This window comes from Neoarius graeffei, chromosome 22, assembly GCF_027579695.1.
Source record: "Neoarius graeffei isolate fNeoGra1 chromosome 22, fNeoGra1.pri, whole genome shotgun sequence".
In the NCBI taxonomy this organism is placed as follows: domain Eukaryota; kingdom Metazoa; phylum Chordata; class Actinopteri; order Siluriformes; family Ariidae; genus Neoarius; species Neoarius graeffei.
The window spans coordinates 35,378,072-35,400,454 of record NC_083590.1 but is presented as its reverse complement, the minus strand read 5'-3'; the positions used below and the strand labels follow the sequence as shown (position 1 = coordinate 35,400,454).

Sequence of the window (22,383 nt, the reverse complement as noted above, 5' to 3'; positions counted from 1 at the left end):
CCGTGTAGACGAAAGGCGCTTCCGATAAAATATTTAGTCGTTTTTACCCGACAGCGTCCTCGTGTAAACGGGCCCTTAGATTTATTGTTAACGCTCAACTATCCCTGTGCCAGTCTTGAGGTCTTAAGGCATTTGTAAATGAAAGTGAGGCCGTGGCTCTGCGTATATGCTTTAAGCATACAAAGTATGTATGACCATTGTGGTAACGGTTTGGATAAGGCACGTGCGAGAGAGATGGTCAGGTGTCCACAAACTTTTGGGCACGTAGTGTAGCTGCAGGAGCAAATGGGATCGTTGTTTTAAAAATTGCGCACACTTCTAAAACCATAAAAGGGATATGAAAATGATGACTCGTTAAAAGTGCTTCTCCTTGCACAATGTGTGTAGAAATTTTTTTTTTTTTTTTAATTTAGTCTGAAATACATTACTAATGAGGTACAGTTAATTTGCATTTTAATCCTCTTGGCCTCGCCACTGTTTTGTCAACCACTTGAACGCTCACAGCAGGGATTAACGAACGTAGAAGTTGGCTCATCTATGCAGCCCTTAGTGTTTTAATAATGATTAAAATGGAAATCATCTTCTGGAGTTTAACAGCCTGGGCAGCGACCCTCTTTTGCTCTTGGGGAAACCCTAACTCGAGGTGTGTCTGGTCTTCTCTCAGGTGACGTTTCGTACCAGAATCTACCACTGCAACATTAACAGTCAGGGAGTGATCTGCCTGGACATCCTGAAGGACAACTGGAGCCCAGCGCTCACCATCTCGAAGGTTCTGCTGTCCATCTGCTCTCTCCTCACAGACTGCAACCCTGGTAAGAAATCTGCTAACCTCCTGTTAGTTTAATTCCTTAATCTTGGGAAACCTACAGAAGGCAAGGTCTGGTTTACAGTTTTAAGTCTATGGGGGGGGAATTGGACTTAAATCAGTGTAATAATGTCCAAGTGTTGTGGGTTTGTTCAAGAGTGCAGCACGATGATGCAGTCTGAATGTGCGAGTAGTGGCAGTGTTCAAAATTGCATGCTTTGGGTACAGAAAAGTGTATAATCCAGGGTTTAGGCCTCTCTTGGCTTGTGAGACAATGCAAATAAAACCACTCTCATGTAAGAGTGGGAGAAATTCTCCTTTTTGTAACTGCAACAGAAAAATCTAAAGCACAGTTTCCCAACCCTGGTCCTGGAGTACCTGCTGTACACACTTTGGGGTTTTTTTATGCCTCCGCCACCTTAAGGTGCAGGAGGCATTGTTTTTTCGGGGCGTCCGTGCGTGCGTCCATCCCAAAACCTTGTGAACATGATATCTCCAAGGCTAATGAAAGGAATTTCACCAAACGTTCACCATTTGTGTGCTTTGGGACAAACATGAACTGATTAGGCCAAAAAAAAATAGTGTGTTTCCGGTAACATGAAATACTAAAATAAGGTCGGTAGGTAGGAAAGGGTGTTTTTTTTTTTTTTTTTTTTTTTTTTTTTTTTGATCGAAAAAATTAACACAAGTAAACATCTTACAAAATAGTATTTTGGCACAGAATCCTTTATACCACACATCATAATAATAAAATAAGTGTTTTAAATCTTTAAACGAATAAAAAAAATATCGCGAGAGTTCGAGTTATAATCTACGGAAGCGATATTTCATGATATTTTCATGTAATAACGTGAAAACACCTTATCAAGAAATAACGTGAAAATAACGTCCTAGGCTACTTCCATGAAAAGCAGACGGCCTAGCCTACTGTAGAACTTGGGTCGAGCAAAAACATGGCTGAATCCTGAATGACTCCTATTTGTATAAATAGGGGACTACATAGGCGGCAAAATGTAGTGTTTTTCCCTGCCATGGAAGTGCACTTGTATACTGAAAAGGAAGCAATTTGCATTACAGCCGTGAATGAAGATTCAAAATGGCGGCTTGGCTCAGTTTTCCTTCCTCCTTCAGTATACAAGTGCGCTTCCATGTTTATGCAGGAGGGCTGATAGAAGTGATAAACGTTTTTTACTTTTTATCGTTTCTTTCACAACTTGAATGCGTTGAAACAAAAAATTATGACAAACTAACGCCGCTTGCACTAAAATATCGAGGGAAATTTGTAATAACTTTACGGTCGGCAATTTCGACGCGGAAATTCTCGATCGGTTGGGTTACCGGAAACACTTTTTTTTTTTGGCCTTAGATTTTGAGGTTAAAAGGCCACAGGTCAAGATTACTGTGAGGTCTAATGTCTATCCCCAAATCACAACTTAAGGCGTGTAGTCTGCCAGGCAGAGGCATCCCCATCGACGCCGTTGGCGTGGAGTTCTATCTAGTTTGTCTTTAAATTTAAAAAAAAAAGCTTTTCCCTGCTCTGGGTGTGTTGGAGCAGATCCGGATCCTCGAATCAGCACTCTGAACTGATTCTGAGCTCGTTTAGATCTTTGCCTTCGCATAGAATTGCTCCTAAACCATGGACCAATTGTGCAGTTCCATGTGTCACTTTTTTGTGCGTGCAGGTTTATACAGTAATAACCATCATGTTCAACTGTCTCTTGTTTTTCTTTGGTACAAATCAGGCTTGTAGTACTCGAGTCCGACTCGCGCCCTAATTTTAAGGACCCCCTGACTTGAGCACTGATGATTCGTGCGTTAACTGTATTTGGACTTTTTTTCCCGCTTTTTATATTTGTTGTAACTTGTCATAAGATATATTTATATCTACCGTATTTTCCGGACTATACGTCGCTCCGGAGTTTAAGTCGCATCAGCCAAAAAATGCATTATGAAGACGAAAAAAACATATATACGTCGCACCGGACTATAAGTCGCACTTTTTTGAAGGGTTATTCTATCCATAGAATCTGTGATTGTATCTGATAAGCGGCGCGTGGTTACTGCGCGACTGCATTGTTTATTTAATAACCGAACAGCTGAGCAGTGATAACGTGCCCTTTGCCCTGTAAGTAGCCTAGTTTGATTATTTTAAATATCTACTACTATCTTTAATACTATCACTATCGTTATTACTAATAGCCTATATTATTATTATTATTATTATTATAACTAATATTAGTAGCCTATTACTGATGCATTAATCAGTTTGCTTTTAGATTATTTTTACCGGTGGGGCTTATCGCCCCATGGCTCTTTCATCTTTTGTTATTAAAGCTGTAGTCAAAATCGAGGAGTGTCATTCTTCATTTTTGTCGAATTTTATTTCATTAAATCAGAGGTCAAGTAGGCTATAGGTATATCATCTCCAAAGACAACCGTCTAGTGAAAAAAAAAAAAAACAACCGCTTTTAAATACCCTACTTAAATCCTTAAAAAGAGTAATTTAACTCATGTCTTGTGTGATCTGATCTCCAATGGTGAAATAAACCGGTTGTGATATGAGTAGTCTGTTATTTTAGAAGATAAATTTAATATATAATTTAATATATAGCCTAATAAAAATATTTTATAACATATCACGACATATTACTGTCTGTAACTGTTCGTCACTAAAGCGTTTTCTAAGATCATAATGTCTGATTTTTTTTTTTACACACAATAAGCGCGTGTGCGTAAAGTTATAGTAAACCACCCCCCACCTTTTTTTTTTTTTTTTTTTTTTTTTTTTGAGTCGCCGGACCCACCCACCTCCTGCGTTCCGGGACCTCCCACTTCACAAATTAAGCACTGCCTAAAATCATTACATAACTTATTTAAATAACTATAGGCCTATCATTAATAATAAAACACAGGTCAATCAAGTTTATCAAGCTGGCGATTTCACTCCAAATCAGCAAATCCATTGAATTCCTCATCCTCGGTGTCGCTTCTGAACAACTCTGCCAACTCCAGCGGCAGACGAAGCGCCGTTTCCTCTTCTGCGTGGCTGTCGTCAGACTCGGCATCAGCTCCAGTTATTCCGCAGTGAAAAAAAAAAACCATATATACGTCGCACCGGAGTATAAGTCACATGGCTAGCCGAACCATGAAAAAAAGTGCGACTTATAGTCCGAAAAATACGGTACATTAATTTTTGTACTAATCTCATGTAAGTGTCACACCTGATCAGAGAGACACTCTGGACAGCGTGCACGCTAAGCAGAGACTCGTGTACGCGCCGTGAACGACTCGCGCCTGCACAGGATTAAGGCGCAATCAGCGCGCCGATGTGAAAACACACTTTGCGAAGTATTGAGTTGCATCGCTGATGCATTACCGAGCCTGATTTCCTGTTTCTCGTCTTTGATTCTGCCAAGTCTACGATAGCCTGTTTTGTGCCTCGCTTGACCTGTTGCCTGCTGTTCTGGATTGTTTACTGTCTTCACTTGTATTAATAAACACACCTTCTGCACTTGCATCCGTCTCCCAACCGTCTCTGACTGAATACTTCACACTCCCTGATAAAGAGAAGCACATTCACCTGTTCAGGAACAAACTAATGTTAATGGCGCTAAAACAGCCACCGTCACATGGTGCAGTTGACTCGAAACTTTCTTTAATGACTTGGGGACTTGAGACTGAACTCTGACTCAAGGTTTAGTGACTCAACTATGACACTGGTGCAAGGTTTTTGGTTGCACAGTATGCCATCATGCACGAAAACCTACAAACGAGGATCCATATTCGGATTAGAATTATTTTAGCCACGCAGCTTGGTGTGTGTGCATTCTTCACAATGCTCTTCGTGCAAGTAGTCGCACCACAAATGGAAGCTAATTACAGTGGGCCAGTCAGAAAGGGTTTTTTTTTTTTTTTTTTTTAAATTATATATATGGATCATTCAGTCTACAACCCCGATTCCAAAAAAGTTGGGAGAAATTGTAAATAAAAACGGAATGCAATAATTTACAAATCTCAAACTGATATTGTATTCACAATAGAACATAGACAACATATCAAATGTCGAAAGTGAGACATTTTGAAATTTCATGCCAAATATTGGCTCATTTGAAATTTCATGACAGCAACACATCTCAAAAAAGTTGGGACAGGGGCAATAAGAGGCTGGAAAAGTTAAAGGTACAAAAAAGGAACAGCTGGAGGACCAAATTGCAACTCATTAGGTCAATTGGCAATAGGTCATTAACATGACTGGGTATAAAAAGAGCATCTTGGAGTGGCAGCGGCTCTCAGAAGTAAAGATGGGAAGAGGATCACCAATCCCCCTAATTCTGCGCCGACAAATAGTGGAGCAATATCAGAAAGGAGTTCGACAGTGTAAAATTGCAAAGAGTTTGAACATATCATCATCTACAGTGCATAATATCATCAAAAGATTCAGAGAATCTGAAAGAATTTCTGTGCGTAAGGGTCAAGGCCGGAAAACCATACTGGGTGCCCGTGATCTTCGGGCCCTTAGACGGCACTGCATCACATACAGGCATGCTTCTGTATTGGAAATCACAAAATGGGCTCAGGAATATTTCCAGAGAACATTATCTGTGAACACAATTCACCGTGCCATCCGCCGTTGCCAGCTAAAACTCTACAGTTCAAAGAAGAAGCCGTATCTAAACATGATCCAGAAGCGCAGACGTCTTCTCTGGGCCAAGGCTCATTTAAAATGGACTGTGGCAAAGTGGAAAACTGTTCTGTGGTCAGACGAATCAAAATGTGAAGTTCTTTATGGAAATCAGGGACGCCGTGTCATTCGGACTAAAGAGGAGAAGGACGACCCAAGTTGTTATCAGCGCTCAGTTCAGAAGCCTGCATCTCTGATGGTATGGGGTTGCATTAGTGCGTGTGGCATGGGCAGCTTACACATCTGGAAAGACACCATCAATGCTGAAAGGTATATCCAGGTTCTAGAGCAACATATGCTCCCATCCAGACGACGTCTCTTTCAGGGAAGACCTTGCATTTTCCAACATGACAATGCCAAACCACATACTGCATCAATTACAGCATCATGGCTGCGTAGAAGAAGGGTCCGGGTACTGAACTGGCCAGCCTGCAGTCCAGATCTTTCACCCATAGAAAACATTTGGCGCATCATAAAACGGAAGATACGACAAAAAAGACCTAAGACAGTTGAGCAACTAGAATCCTACATTAGACAAGAATGGGTTAACATTCCTATCCCTAAACTTGAGCAACTTGTCTCCTCAGTCCCCAGACGTTTACAGACTGTTGTAAAGAGAAAAGGGGATGTCTCACAGTGGTAAACATGGCCTTGTCCCAACTTTTTTTGAGATGTGGTGTTGTCATGAAATTTAAAATCACCTAATTTTTCTCTTTAAATGATACATTTTCTCAGTTTAAACATTTGATGTGTCCTCTATGTTCTATTCTGAATAAAATATGGAATTTTGAAACTTCCACATCATTGCATTCCGTTTTTATTGACAATTTGTACTTTGTCCCAACTTCTTGGGAATCGGGGTTGTACTCCACTTACCAGAACAACCCTTTTCCCCTTATCCTGAAAAATTGAAACAGGAAGTAATGTGGACCACACCGAGGCCTCGGACCACTGAGGACCCGAGGTTTTGTTTTTCTGGGGGAGGGAGGAAAAACAGCTTTCACACTTCACCAAACATACAAAAAAAAAAAAAGCCAAACCCACACACGGGTGTGAAAACATCTTGGTGTGTGCAAGACCGGTGGCTCTCCAAGACCAGGGTTGAGAACCTTGTTCTCTAAATCAATGGATTGTTTGTTTAATTAAAACCAGCTGCTTTTCTTCTCCAAAGTGACCGAGGTGAAACAGAATCTAGTCCGAGCACACAGTTGATGCTGGTGATGATTGATCTTGCTCGTTTGTTCTCCGGTCGTCCTGGGATTTTAAGCTCGTAACCTTTTTAGTCATGAGCACAGGAGCGTAACGGCTGAGCCTGAGCTACCACAAGCCTTAATGAACTGTAAACCGACGCTAGTGACCTTTTGACTCCTTGGAGCACGATGGGATAAAAACCCAGGAATAATTCTCATATGGTCTTGGGCTGAAGTTGCAGCGTTGCCAGTTATGGCTGTATGCTGAGGCTCCGCCCATAATAAGACCTAGAATATAGCAGGCTACACAGCTCTGGCAGCTACAGGTGTGAGCATTCATCCAGCTGTTTAATGCTCATGTATGCTGCTGCAGACACTGTTTTGATTCAGTTTGATTTGAAAGTGATTTTTTTACTTCGTTATCTCTTCAGAGGAAAATGTGGTGGTGTTGAGGTATCTAATGGAAGTTTCCAGATATGAACTGTTTAGTGCAGGATGTGGTTTGAGAGACAGGCCATGGATGGGTTTAATCATCACCTTTTTAGATTCCTAAGTGTTTTTTGGTTTAATTTTTCATCTTTAAACCAAGACTGTGCTTTCTCTCTCTCTCTCTCTCTCTCTCTCTCTCTCTCTCTGAAAGCCGACCCTCTGGTGGGAAGCATCGCCACTCAGTACACAAACAACAGACCGGAGCACGACAGGATAGCCAAACAGTGGACCAAACGCTACGCCACATAATCCCACACCGCGAGGGAAGAGTGCTACTGATGGAGGGGTGGCTCGGGGGAGAAGGATGTATACTGGAGAGGGGAGGGTAAGTGGGTGGTTTAGGGTGGGGGGGGGGGGGGAATGGAGGGGAATTCAGCTGTAGGATAGAGTGTACAAGAAGTGTTTTATGGTGGAATTAAAGTCTTATTTCCTGACATTGTCATTTAACGTGACCCTTTCTTCTCCCCCATTTGACGCATGTAGAATCCTACTTTGGCAATAATAGATCTTAACGCGTCGTCTTTTTTTGTTTGTTTGTTTTTTTTTGTTTTTTGTTTCCACTCTTGTAAATGGATTTTAGTTAAGGCTTCAAAATTGCCTTCGTTATAAATTCTGATTGCTTGTTTAAGAAAAAAAAAAAATTGACATCTGGTACAATGTCTGACCTGTACAATGTATTTCTCTCCCTCTGCTTATTAAAGTTCCATTCGACATACACACTCTCTCTCTTTGTCAGCAATGATTACTCACAGCCGCATAACTAAATCGGCCACAAACGTTTGTAAAATGACGTGCTTGCATTTCTCTACTTGAGTAACGTAGTTGTTGGTTTCACCCACAAGGGTCCTGTATTATTCTGCTATGCCGGATCATATCGGATGGAAAAGCTCTCTTTGGCTTTAGTTCTTCTCACTCGAGGGTCTGTGAAGCAGAGCCAGGGGTCCAGGATTCATTATAATGAACATAATCCACCATTTGTCACATTATTGTATTTAATACTGAGGGTTATTTATTTTTAAATGGTTATTAGTGAGCTTGCTTTTTTTTTTTTTTTCCCCCCCCTCCCCTTTTCCCACCTCATGTTTTTGATGCCAGTACTGATCCAACCACCTTCCTATCGAGCAATCAGGAGCATCATGGAGCGTTTGTTTTCATGGTTGACACCACGGATGAAAAGTTTTTATTAATATCAAGGTCTAAAATGTACAGTTTTAGAAAATATTTCTGGACATACAAAATGGATACAGTTTAGGACTTGTGCATCATTCGGTGGTTTTATACACCCCACCCGCCCAAAAAAAACAAACAAAAAAAAAAACAAAAAAACTTTTGTTTTAAATTAATGTCAAAGTCTAAAAGTTATATATCTTAGAAAATGGCATTTCTGGACATGCAAAATGGACACAGTTTAGGACTTGTGCATCATTCGGGGGATTTTAACACTCCCACCCCCCTAAATAAATAAAAATCCAAATCTTTGTCGTTGTCCCCCCCCCCCCCCCAAAAAAAAAAAATAAATAAATAAAATTAATGAGGGGTGGGGTGTTTGTTTTAAAAGCTGTTGTGTGTTTTTTTTTGTTTGTTTGTTTTTTTTTTTTATTTAAGGCCACACCAATTTAATTAGTTGGTTCTCGGATTTTTTTCAGGAAAAATATGAAGCGAGCGGGCGAAATAAAATTTAAAAAAAAAAAATGCTCTGATGGTAAAATTAGCGGTGGAAATAGACCAAACAATACAGGCAAACCAGTAAACAGAATTTCAACACCTGTCAAAGATTTTACGCTTCTGTTCGCTGAATATCCTAACAATCACAGGCTTTGTTGGAGTCCCCTCCACAGGCATGTTTCTTCCACAAGTCTTTATCAAAAGTGAAAGGGGCGATTTGATTGGTTTTGGCATCACGTGACCTCACATCACGTGACCTTTTCTGTTGGCAGGAGTTTGATTTCGAAATATTTTTTTTCATTTTGCATCCCCCCCCCCCAAGAGGCGGTTCCGAGAACCAACTAATTAAATTGGTGTGGCCTCATGTCAAGGTCTAAAAATTATATTTTAGAAAAATGGCATTTCTGGACATACAAAATGGACACAGGTTTAGGACTTGTGCATTATTCAGAGGTTAAAAAAAGCCTCTGCTCTGTTTAAAGTTGGTTGGAGGTGGGGTGTTTTTTGGTTTGTTTTTTAAATAAATCTAAGGTGTTCAGTGGAAACTGGTACAAAACATTTTAAAATAAAATGTATAACCCCATTTTCAAAAAAAAAATTGTAAATACAATAAAGACCAGGTATTTACTGCTCAAACTGTTAAACTTTTTTTTGTAAATATACACACGTCCTGAATTTGATGCCTGCGGCATGTTCCAACGGCAACAAAAGACTGAAGTTGTGGAATGCTCAAAAAAAAAAAAAAACTTGTTTGGGACATTCTTCAGGTAAAGAAGTTAACTGGAAAGGCTCTATTGTCCACAAGCAAAGATTGGCTGAGATTCCCCATTGTGTGGAAAACTGCATGGGAAAATTGTCCAAAAGTTTAACAATGTTTTGGAATGTAGGGATTTCACCATTGAGCCATATCATCGTCTGGTTCAGAAAATCCAGGGAAATCTCTGCATATAAGGTACAAGGCTGAAAACCAGCACTGAACGCCTGTGACCTTTGATCCCTGAAGTGGCACTGCATTTAAAAACAGACATGACTGTTGCCCCTTTTCCACCAAAGCAGTTCCAAGGCTGGTTCGGGGCCAGTGCTTAGTTTGGAACCGGGTTTTCTGTTTCCACTGACAAAGAACTGGCTCTGGGGCCAGAAAAACCAGTTCCAGGCTAGCACCAACTCTCTGCTGGGCCAGAGGAAAGAACTGCTTACGTCAGCGGGGGGGCGGAGTTGTTAAGACCAACAACAATAAGACCGCGAAAGATGGCCATTTTTAAGCGACGAGAAGCAGCAGCTGTACAAACGCGAAGTCGTCTGTTGTTGCTGTTGCTTCTTCCGTGTTTTTGCTTCGATATTCGCGCCAAGGTTTATGCAAACGTAGCGACGTAACTGACGTATACAGCGATGTAATGACGTGGCTTCCCTTAGCACCGCGAGCTATGGAAAAGCAAACTGGTTCTCAGCTGGCTCGCAAGTTGAACGAGTTGTGAACCAGCACCAGCACTGGCCCCGAACCAGCCCTGGAACTGATTTGGTGGAAAAGGGGTATGTATGAATGATCACTACATGAGCTCAGGAACACTTCTGAAAACTGTTGTTGGTAAATGCAGTTCATCGCTGTATCTGTCATGCAAAGCAAAAATCATACATCGACGGTGTGCTGTGGTCTGACGCATCCACTTTTTTTTTTTTTTAAAGAAATCATGGATGTTATGCCTTCTGGGCTAAAGAGGAAAAGGACCATCTAGATTGTCCTGGTATCAAAGTTCAAAAGCCAGCATTTGTGACGTTATTGGAGTGTGTTTAGTACCCATAGCAGGGGTAACTTGCACATCTGTGAAGACTCCATTAATGCAGGATTTGGGGCAGCATGTGCTGCCGTCCAGATGTCTCTTTCAGAAATGTCGCTGCTTATTCCAGCAAGACTATGCCAAGACACACATTCTGCATGTTACAGCAGCATGGCTTCATAGTTTTAAAAGAAAAAAAAAGTATGGGTGCTAAACTGGCCTGCTGGCCTCCTGTTTAAAATGCATGGTGCATTATGAAGTGCAAAATACAAGAGACGCTGAACTGTTGAGCACCTGAAAGTATTATGTCAAGCAAGAATGAGAGTTCACTTTTTCAAAACTTCAGTTAGTATCCTGATTTCCCAAACACTTGCTGAATGTTGTTAAAGGAAAAGTTGAGGTAACGCAGTGGTAAACGCACCCTGGTCCCAACTTTATTGGAACGTGTTGCAGGCATCAAATTCAGAATGGGTGCCTATTTTCAAAAAGCCAAGTTTATCAGTTTGAATATTAAACATCTTGCCTTTGTGTTCAATTGAATAAAGGTCAAAAAGGGTTTTGCAGGTCATTGCATTCTGTTTGTTTTACACAGCGTCCCAACTTTTTTGGAATAGTTTGAGAACAACAAATTTTATATTACATATACACTATCATATATACGTGCAAGTATTAAGTTGACTGACTATAGTGGAGACACTATGTATGAAAGGGTTAAATGAAGTGGAGTGGTTATTTTCACTGGCCTTGGCTTGTACGAAAACATTATCCTCCCTGGCTAGTTTTTGCTTCGAGCAGTGAACTCCTCCTGCAGTTTTGCTTTCAGAGATTTTAGGTTACATGTATTATAGGAAGACGTAGTTCCTCCTCTTGATCTTCTCAACAGAGCACAGTTTAGTCTGTTTTTGCTTTGACTGTGAAATGCAGATCCACATTGCTGTCAATATATAGTAGGTTTACTTCACAGAGCATCATGTGGGAGTGGATACTGGTGTATCAAAGCTTTATTATTTTATTTATTTTTTTTAAAAAATACCCCCACTCCGAAGGTGTATGGGGGGGGGGGGGGTGGGGGGGGTGGAGAGATACTGGTTTACGTCCATCCGAAACACACTTTTTCTCAGCAACCACAAATCATAGCCGCTTGGTACGAAACTTCAGATTGGGGTTCTATACCACGTATACCGTTTTTCAGGTCTGTCGCACATCGACTTCCTGTTTACTGACTGTATACGGGTCTGTCTCAGAAACCTGGTGCTGTGGGGGAACCCCACAAACTATACTCAGTCAATAAACTATACGGTTTTGAATGGTGATGTTGGTTTTAATTTGAAATAAAATGATGAAAGAAATAATACAGATAAAACTAAATCTCTGATGTGAATACTCTATTCAGAATTTGGCAAAAATTCTGCAAATTTGTGGAAAAATGGCGGCTTGATCTGGGACATGATAAACGGTTGACTACATCGCATTCCCTTAAAGGTTGTAGTCCACTGAAAAGTCTACAGTTATCACTAATTGTATTTTAAGTTGTAACTTTATCCACCTAAGGATTGGTGCGCTCACAGAATAATCATAACCGTAATAAAACATCATGCAAAACATTTCATCACCGTTGTAACTCCATTTTCCGCAAACAATACGATCGTGTGTTTCGATCTAAACGGAAAGCCTCAGGGTCGAGGTCACTACCTCACCAAAAGTAGGAACTTAAAATCACTACGCCGTATAAAAATTTAGTTATAAATCTGCGATTTTGTTTTTTAAAATGAAAGCTGAAAGTTAGGTATAGAATATTTCTTACAGAATATGTTACGATGGTAGCTGGTCTTGTATGAATTTCTGAGCTATAAAATGAGTTGTGGTGTATTTTTTACTGTAGCGTGTTATTTGTGTGCGGGGAAGGACACACATTAACAATTTGCATGTGTAGAATGGAATTTTCCACTCCAACAGTTAGAAGTTGACCGTGCTTCCATTTGCGGTCTTTCTGTTACGCGGGTGATCTGTTCGGACGTTATCACTGAAAAGGTGAGTTTTGACAGTTTTTTTTTTTGTTTGTTTTAGTTTTGCAGTATAAGGCAATAGAATGTTTCTTTTTCATCTTACTTTCATATTTCGTAGCATCTGCGTTTTTTTGGCCGATATTTTGCAACCATGGTCAATTTAGATCGAACTTTTGATAGAATCTACAGCCAGTCATTTTGCTCCATCCCGTTGCTCGCGCGCCACAGCAGAGACCCGCGCGACCTTCAGCCGGTACAGTCGCTGTTCTTTTACCACCGCCGTTATTCTCATCTTTCCGGTGTGTTCTTGATTTTTCATTGTGTCCCATTTCGCCATATCAAATACCCAAAGTGTATCATATTATTCATATTTAAGTGAATAATCAATTCAGTCATCATAATTTGGCATTTTTAACCCAAGCAATCAAAAAGAGGAAATTTATTCAATATTTTCACTCATCTGTGAAGGAGGGGCTTTAATTCTTCATGATGATATTTGATACGTAAAAAACATTATGTACAAAATGCATACAAAAGCATCTGAATTGCAATCAATTTTCCACAGTGGAGGCCAGATAAAGCAAGATGCTATCTTTATTCTTATTAAACATCACATACATTGAGTGTTAGGTAAATGCAAAAAAAAAAAGTAAAATTAGAGAATTTATTTTTTGACCATAATATCCCAAATGAGAGACCGGTTTCTGAGACAGACCCATTTACGAAACTTATAGTGTGGATTTACAAAACTTTCGTAACACTTTTTTTTTTTCTCAGCAACTACAAATCACAGCTGCTTGATATTTGGTACCGAGCTCCAGCTTGGGGTTCTATACCGTTTTCAGGTCTGACCTACATCGACTTCCTGTTTACCGAATGTATTTTTGAAACAAAGGGTGGATTTTGATGCTATTTCAAACTGCCAGTTTACCAGGATGCGGTTTGAAATCCCTGGGGAGACACACTGCTCTTTATTTACTTGTTCCAGGGTTAATTATTTGTTGAAGTTAACATTCATAAAAAGTGTCATTCTTTCAATTGCTTGCGTTCTGATGTAAGTGTGCAGTAGCTCACAGTTAATCTTGTTTGGGTCAGTATCCATATTAATGCATCCCTCGTAATTAGACTGGTCATCTTGGATTGAATGGGTTTAATCCAAGCCTCAATTTAAAAAAAAAAAAAAGTCAACTTGGTTCTAATGTGCTGCTGTTAGTCCAGGAATTGAAACATTATTTTATTATACACGTCAAAATAATGTTCCTGAAATAAAATGAATCTGCATTGAGGGAGTGTGGAATTTTTTACAGACAAAAGGTTCTTGAATCACTGCTTTTAAATCAAACCAGTATCTGTACAGCACCGTAACATTCTACTGTGAAAAGTCCCCTTTATTACATTACATTAATTATCCTGCTTTTCCTTGGTGTTTAAGAAATGATTTCCTAAACACTTATTCACATTACATACAAGTGCCAAGTCACAAAGTTGTGCAATACAGTAATCATTTCTACAAAAAACCTCAACTCGGCTTCACGACTTGAGCAGCTCCGTAAACAAAATACTTTTTTTTTATTTTTAAAAACCTATTACTATAAAATTATCAAAGTAAAGTAATACCTCAAATCTGTGCCTTGTAATGCTAAACTGTAAAATACACAAGCTGTGTGAAGCTTCATTAAAGGATAAGGCAACTTTTGTACAAAATCACCACAAATAGATAGATAAATATATAAAGTAATCGATCATGGAATTTATAGAGAAAGAACAGGCCGCATAACAGTATCTTAACTTTTAATAATATGGGCTTGCGCTGAGCTCAGCGAAGATGCGTTCCGCCATATTGATCTACTGCGTGACGTCATGCGGCCCACCACTGAAAAGAACTCTTCAGTGCTTCATGGTAATAAAGTAAAAAACCAGTACAATCGCTTCTTCAAAGTTTCACCAAATGGTTTTATTTATGCAACTTAAAGCTCATAATACTGTATAACTTTGGTTGAGTAAAAACACGGAGCAAAAACATGGCTGAATCCTGAATGACTCCTATTTGGATTTGTCCTACCAAGCCTACTGCGCATGTGTGAAGCGGCTCGGCTCGGTTTTCCCTTTCGGGCGCTCTTGTTTTCTGTTAGAATTTGGGAAAGAAAGAAAAAAATAATTATTTACCAGCTTACCGGGTCCATGAACATAAATCTGACAGCTGACAAGGTCGGGATATAAACGAATCGAATACAAGCCACGCGCTGGGACTCCTAATCACAGTGATCTGCTTGTAAACACTGTTTTCATGGGCCCAGTGATGTCACAGATCAGAGGGAGGCGCATTAACAAAAGATTCTGATTGGTTTATGGAGCACTTGCATGTGACGTCACAGCCGATCCAGATTGTGACAGACGCCATCTTGTAGGTCAAACGCCATATTTCCGCCTTCTGGTTCTACTTCTGCTTTTACTTCTACCTTTTCTTCTGGAAAACCCTACTATATACAATTCTACTACAACGGCTGCGGCTACAAGCTCTCTCCTTACCTGTGCACGGTTTTTATGTTTTTTGTGTGTATTTTTGCGTGTTGTTCGTCTGTACCGGACTTCAATATCCACTACAACCGTATGGACTTACTGGACATTGGTTTCCAGCAGAAAATGACGGTTTGTAGCGATTTCCATCGCATGCACAACATTCCGGATGAGATGGCGAGACCAGCGGGGTCTCCGTGGATTGTTATCGGAAGCAAAGCGAAGGAGGCGGCGCCGGGAGCAGAAGCAAAAGCGAGGCTGCAGAGCGGCCTGTTGACTAAGCTCAGAAACCAGCCACTCAAACCTCCACTGCTAAGCCTCTACCTCTCCAACGCCAGATCCATGTAAACAAGACGGACGATTTGGAATTACAGCTGGAATTACCTTATTCTATTCTATAATCAGCTGGTCAGTGCTATACTCAATACTTAAGTGACTTACCCATCCAGTGAGGATTCTTGTTTACAAGATGCCACATCTGAGTTGCTGACAAATCCTGAATTTCTGTAAAGAAAACTGTCCAGAGATTTATAAGCACGCAGTGCTTCACCACTGAACAGCGAGGGAAAGTTAACAAGGTAATTATACACGTCCGGGTATTCCGCTGGCAGTTCAAAATCCGGTTGTGAAAACTCCGTCCGGTAAGCCATAAGGGTCACAAATCTGTAGATCGTTTATTTTAGACACATCTAGTTATCTGTTCATTAGAAAAATGAGCCGTGTAGTCCGTCGGTTGAAATTGATCCATTCTGTACACGAGTGCAGCAGTATTCAGCGGTGTTTTTGACCGACAAGATGGCGGCTGTGTACTTTCCGGTCACGTGACTGCAAGATCTCTATAGTTGCCCACAATCTCAAAATGGCTGCCTCCTCCAACTTCGACTCCTCTGTGTCAATTCATGATTTCAAAGTTAAAAATATTTTTTCATGTTCGATATATAATGGAAATAATTAACGGCATTGATTACGCGTATGTTTTTCTCCTATTACACACCTGGTTTTGTACAAAAGTTGCCTTTTCCTTTAAAGCTCCGTGTTTTTTTGTTAAATACTTTTGGAAGAGCTGTTCAACCTCTACTCCCTCCCCTCCCCGGCTGAAATTAAAGCACTTATGGCAGTTTTGTACAGTATAGACCCCCGACTGCAAAAACAGCTTATTTTACTGTTCTGGAAGCATTATAGAGTTCTATTTTACCTCATGAAAACACTCAATTGTTCTGAAATAAGCTTTCAGACTGATTGGCTAAGAATAGCATGCTCCTAATTTTAATTACTGAAATCTACACCACTGGACTGAAGCATGTTAATGACTATTGGTAATCCAGATGTGCTTGGCTCAGATGTCGTTAGCGGGAGTTCCCTTGCTCTTGCGGCCAGGCAGGGGGAAAGCCGATTTGCTCTGAGGCTGCGTGAGGCGGCTGGTGAGAGTGGTGAAGGGTTCGATGAGTGAGCTGCGTTCAGACACGCTCACCTCCCACAGCTTCACTTTCTCAGCCCGAGCCCACTGCTGAGCCACTTCCTGTTCCACTTGACGCTGCTCGTGCAGGTCTGCCTTGTTACCCAGTACGATCACCATCACCTGTTCGTGTACAGACAACAAGCAACACAGCTGAAGGATCTTACTCATAATTGACTTAACGTTTACAGTAGGACTGTCAATTGATTAAAATCACATTGTCCATAGTTAACTCACCATTAATCGCCGTTTTTATCTGTTCTAAGTGTACCGTAAAGGGGTATTTTTCAGTTTTCTGGGGAGTACGAGTAGACAAATCTGCTTGCTTTATGCAAATATATGTAGCCAGGTCAGGAAGGACAAGGAGAATAGAATATATCATTGTAAATAAATAAATACAACGAAATTAAAATGCAATCCTTGGTGCAAAAAAAGTGCATCTTAAAAACCTATGAAAAAAAATACAAGATCAACTAATAAATATAATTTTTTTTAATCACTTGCAAAATATTCACATCTTATGGCATGGAGGGCATTTAAAAAAAAAAAAAAAAAGCAGCGTTAACTTTATAATTGAGGGTTTCGCACAATTCATTGTGAACAAAACATTTTCCTCTCGTTTGGTCCTTAACTTCCAGCCTCAATCTCATATCTCTAGCCGCTTTATCCTTCTACAGGGTCGCAGGCAAGCTGGAGCCTATCCCAGCTGACTACGGGCGAAAGGCGGGGTACACCCTGGACAAGTCGCCAGGTCATCACAGGGCTGACACATAGACACAGACAACCATTCACACTCACATTCACACCTACGCTCAATTTAGAGTCACCAGTTAACCTAACCTGCATGTCTTTGGACTGTGGGGGAAACCGGAGCACCCGGAGGAAACCCACGTGGACACGGGGAGAACATGCAAACTCCGCACAGAAAGGCCCTCGCCGGCCACAATGCTCGAACCCGGACCTTCTTGCTGTGAGGCGACAGCGCTAACCACTACACCACCGTGCCGCCCCCATAATGATGCTTTCCAGTAAAATGAAACAACTTGCTGGTAAATATACAGAACATTCATGAGCGCAAAAAAACCCCCACCATTTATAAAATACTTTTACACAACTCACAGATTTCTCAGAATAAAGTAAAAACTCTCACATTCGCTCCAGTGAGCAGCCTGCGTGCATAGACATTAACACGTCTTGTTTTCTCCCCTCTGGACCATCAAAAGCATATAAAAATACACACGTTTTATGTAAACAGTCAGAGTGCAACACTAAGTTGATTCTGTACACGAGTGCACTACATCACTTCCTGATTTCCCAAACTATGAGACAGGGGCACAGAACATGCATGCACGGTGGTGTAGTGGGTAGCGCTGTCGCCTCACAGCAAGAAGGTCCTGGGTTCGAGGCCGGCAAGGGCCTTTCTGTGTGGAGTTTGCATGTTCTCCCCGTGTCCGCGTGGGTTTCCCAGACAGTCCAAAGACGTGCAGTGAGGTTAATGTGGGGCGGCCTTGGGCTGAAGTGCCCTTGAGCAAGGTACCGAACCCCTGACTGCTCCCCGGGTGCTGTAGTGTGGCCGCCCGCTGCCCTGTGTGTGTGTGTTCACTGCTTCAGATGGGTTAAATGCAGAGGATGAATCTCACTGTGCTTGAAGTGTGCATGTGACAAATAAAGGTTTCTTCTTCTATGCATTAATCACGTGTCAACTTCATGGAATTCGTTGTTGAGTCGTTTGTTTTCCAATAACAGCATATCCCGAAGTTTAATTCCTCTTGCGCCACACCAACTTGCCGACTAATTTTGTATTAATTAAAGAATGACTATCCATTTAATGCTGTAGCAGCCCTAAGGATATGCTCACAAGAACGTCCCCACATGCGAAGATATGAAGAAGGGAATAAACCCAGCAACTCGAGTCAAAATCCAGCTCAACTGGACTTTCAGGATCTCAAAACCAACAACTGTATGAAATCACAGCCCATTCAAGATTTCTGCCATTTCCAGTTCAGGGATGAGAGTGGGTGCTGACGAAAAAAAAAAGCAGAAAATCTGTAATAAGGGGGTTCGAGGGGGACACCCCCCGGGAATTTTTTTTCAAAATGAGACCTTACACACCCCATTTCCTGCAATCTGAGCTGTAGTTAATTAAAACACCTCATGCCTATTTTAATACTTACTGAAATAAACACTATTATATAGAACAATGTATCAAAATCAATGTGTATTGCATTAATTCAAAATAATATCTACATTTTATGGGGACTGGTTATTACTTGTCAACATCACTTGTTCTAAAAAAAAAAAAGTCGATTAAAATTCAGTTATTTACAGTTCCATTAATAATTCAAATTTTCATATATTCAGTATATTGAATTAAATAAAAACATTCATATCTTATGGAAACTGACCTTTTCCTAATGTCCACATTACTTATACTAGTGCATCTCAAAAAACTAGAATACCATGAAAAAGTTCCTTTTTTTCATAATTTAATTCAAAAAGGTAAACTTTCATATATTCTATATTCATTACATGTAAAGTGAAATATTTAAAGCCTTTTTTGTTTTAATTTTGATGATTCTGGCTTATAGCTCATGAAAATCAGAAATCCAGTATCTCAAATTATTAGAATATTCCCTAAGATCAATCAAAAAAAGGATTTACAATACAGAAATGTCCAACTTCTGAAAAGTATATTCATTTATACACTCAATACTTGGTTGGGGCTCCTTTACCATGAATTACTGTATGAATGCGGTGTGGCATGGAGGTGATCAGTCTGTGGCACTGCTGAGGTGTTATTGAAGCCCAGGTTGCTTTGATAGTGGCCTTCAGCGTATCTGTATTTTTGGGTCGGGTGTTTCTCATCTTCCTCTTGACAATCCCCCGTAGATTCTCTATGGGGTTCAGGTCAGGCGAGTTGGCTGGCCAATCAAACACAGTAATATCATGGTCAGCAAACCATCTGGTAGTAGGTTTGGCACTGTGGGTAGGTGCGAAGTCCTGCTGGAAAAGGAAATCAGCATCTCCAAAAAGCTCGTCAGCAGATGGAAGCATGAAGTGCTTAAAATCTCCTGGTAGATGGCTGTGTTGACTTTGGACTTGATAAAATACAGTGGACCAACACCAGCAGATGACATGGCACCCCAAATCATCACAGACTGTGGAAACTTCACACTGGCCTTCAAACACCTTGGATTCTGTGCCTCTCCACTCTTCCTCCAGACTCTAGAACCGTGATTTCCAAATTAAATGCAAAAATGTACTTTCATCTGAAAAGAGGACTTTGGACCACTGAGCAACAGTCCATTTCTTTCTCTCCTTAGCCCAGATAAGACACTTCTGACATTGTCTCTGGCTCAGGAGTAGCTTGATATTAGGAATGTGAAAGTTGTATCCCCTTTCTTGAAGATGTCTGTTCGTGATGGGTCTTGATACACTGACACCAGCCTCAGTCCACTCCTTGTGAAGCTCTCCCAAGTTCTTGAATCGACTTTTCTTGACAATCCTCTCAAGACTGCGGCCATCCCTGTTGCTTGTGCACCTTTTCCAGCCACCCTTTTCAGCAATGACCTTTTGTGGCTTACCCTCCTTGTGGAGGGCATCAGTGATCATCTTCTGGACAACAGTCAAGTCAGCAGTCTTCCCCATGATTGTGGTTGTGTGTACTGAACTAGACCGAGAGATACACTGTGTTCATACTGTTTTACTCAAACTCGAAATGAAATTCTAATATTTTGAGATGGTTTTTTTTTTATGTTTTTGTACTGTATGCCATACTGATTAAAATTAAAATAGAAAAATGCTTGAAACATTTTAGTTTGTGTAATGAGTCTATAATATATAACATTTTCACTTTCTTAAATAACTGATGGAAAATATTGAACTTTTTCACAAGATTCTAATTTTTTGAGATGCACTAGTGTATGATTTCTTCACAATGTCTATTTAAACTTTAAAGTTATACAGTTATGAACACTGTCAGCTATAATTCAAGTTATCATATATTCAATGTATTGAATCAAACAAATGCATATTTTACAGGGACTGTCTTTATCTTACTGTCCACATCACTTGTATGTTTTCTTCAAAAGGAAAATGTCTATTTACACTTTTTACAGTTATTTACAGTTCCCAGTTATTTTTGAAACATTTTCATTTAATAATTTAGACTTCAGCTTCTTGGCCAAAGCCAAAAGCTCATCAGTCCTCTCTTTTTTCCTTTTTCTTTCATTAGCCAGCGCCTCCTGTGTTTTTACATGCTCTAACCTGGCTCTCTTCTGCTCGCACACACTCCTCTCTTGCTTTCCTTTTGCTTTGCTAAACTTGTTTTTTATACCAGCATCAATTTCACGTACCTTCCCTTCATCTCGCTTGTCACTAGTATTCGGCAGCTTGAGAAAAAACGCCGATTAGAGGAAAGCATTTTTGATATGCGGCTCACGAACATGTGCAAGTTTTGATAAAAGAAAACGGATGTGGGTGTCTTTGTAAAAACTGTTTTGATTGGCTATTATGGTCTCGACGTCGATGTTTTGACCAATAACAATGTAGATAACATGAATTTTACATCACATTCAACGAGATTAAAGATGGCGACTTACAAATAATGTGTAAACATCGTTGGAGTTAATAAAGTTTGAACAGAATGAAGGAGCATACCCCAACCCCCCGAAATTAATTAAAAAAAAATTCAACAGATTTGGCATAATATAAAAAGCTCGTTTTTTACTCAGAAAAAGTGGAAATCCGCCGAAAAGCGGAAAACTCTCATCCCTGTACAGTTCCTTAAATACTTGACTCGCGTTTGCCGAATGGAAAATGACGCACTACAGAAACAAGAATTGTTTGATAAACGCACGTCAAACAAGACCTGGAGAAAAGTAGGAGACCTGTTCGGAGTAGAACAGCAGCAGGCATGAAAGACCATGATGGACAAAAAGAACCTTGTGTCTATACAGTGCTGAGCGTAAATGAGTGCACCCCCTTTGAAAAGTAACATTTTAAACAATACACTGCAAAAAATGGCCTTTCAAAAATAAAAAATTAAAGATTAAAACAAAGCATATTTGCTTGAATCAGGTGAAAAAAATCTGCCAATGGAACGAGTCAAATTTGACTTGGTAAGATTTCTTAAAGTAAGATGAAAAATCTAACCTGTTTTTAGATGAAATAATTCCAAAATAAGATTGGGGAACTTATTATGCGAGATCTGATTAACTCAAAATAATCCAAATAGTTCTTATAACAAGATCGTACTTCTTACATTTAGCCATTCAAGTCATTTTTATTTATTTCATTTTAAGGGTATTTCACTTAAATTCATGACAAAGTCTGAGCAGTAAAAACTGAATTTAAGATAAATAGACTAATATTAGGATTGTTAAATTCTACAACTAAGCATCGCTAGCTTAAAAGATTCTCCTTTTGTGACCTGTAATTAGTAAAATACTCGAGATATGAGACCAGAGACTATCTCGAATCAAGTTGACGACACGTGTAGCATTGCAACAAGTTTATTTTTTTTCCATTTCAACATTCAAACATTAAAACATCTCTTAAGATTCCACTTCCCCAGGACCTCAGGCACCAAAAAAAAAAAGTCTACGCATTTTGACTTACAGTGCTTACACAACGCCAAAGCAACAGTGCATTTTGGGGGCACTGACTATTCATGTGTACGAGGGGTTTACAAGATCAGGCACAAAAAAAACCCCAAAAACCACTGAACTTAACTCACAGCATTCCAAAAAGCCCTCACTAAAACGCCCTCCACTCACTCATAGGCTTTTTGAAGGCACT

General features: G+C 40.1%; 2 protein-coding genes across 2 annotated transcripts in view; one reads left to right on the top strand and one right to left on the bottom strand.

Annotated features, from left to right (window-relative positions):
- Window positions 1-7,490, top strand: part of ube2e1 (ubiquitin-conjugating enzyme E2E 1) — a 66,631-nt gene extending 59,141 nt beyond the window's left edge. The window contains exons 5-6 of the mRNA XM_060904772.1: window positions 665-812; window positions 7,317-7,490. Coding sequence (XP_060760755.1) covers window positions 665-812; window positions 7,317-7,414 — 246 coding nt within the window. The 3' untranslated portion in view covers window positions 7,415-7,490. The remainder of the gene's footprint in view (window positions 1-664; window positions 813-7,316) is intronic.
- A 5,697-nt stretch (window positions 7,491-13,187) lies between these two features.
- Window positions 13,188-22,383, bottom strand: part of nkiras1 (NFKB inhibitor interacting Ras-like 1) — a 51,679-nt gene continuing 42,483 nt past the window's right edge. Inside the window, exon 4 of the mRNA XM_060904770.1 lies at window positions 13,188-16,707. Coding sequence (XP_060760753.1) covers window positions 16,465-16,707 — 243 coding nt within the window. The 3' untranslated portion in view covers window positions 13,188-16,464. The remainder of the gene's footprint in view (window positions 16,708-22,383) is intronic.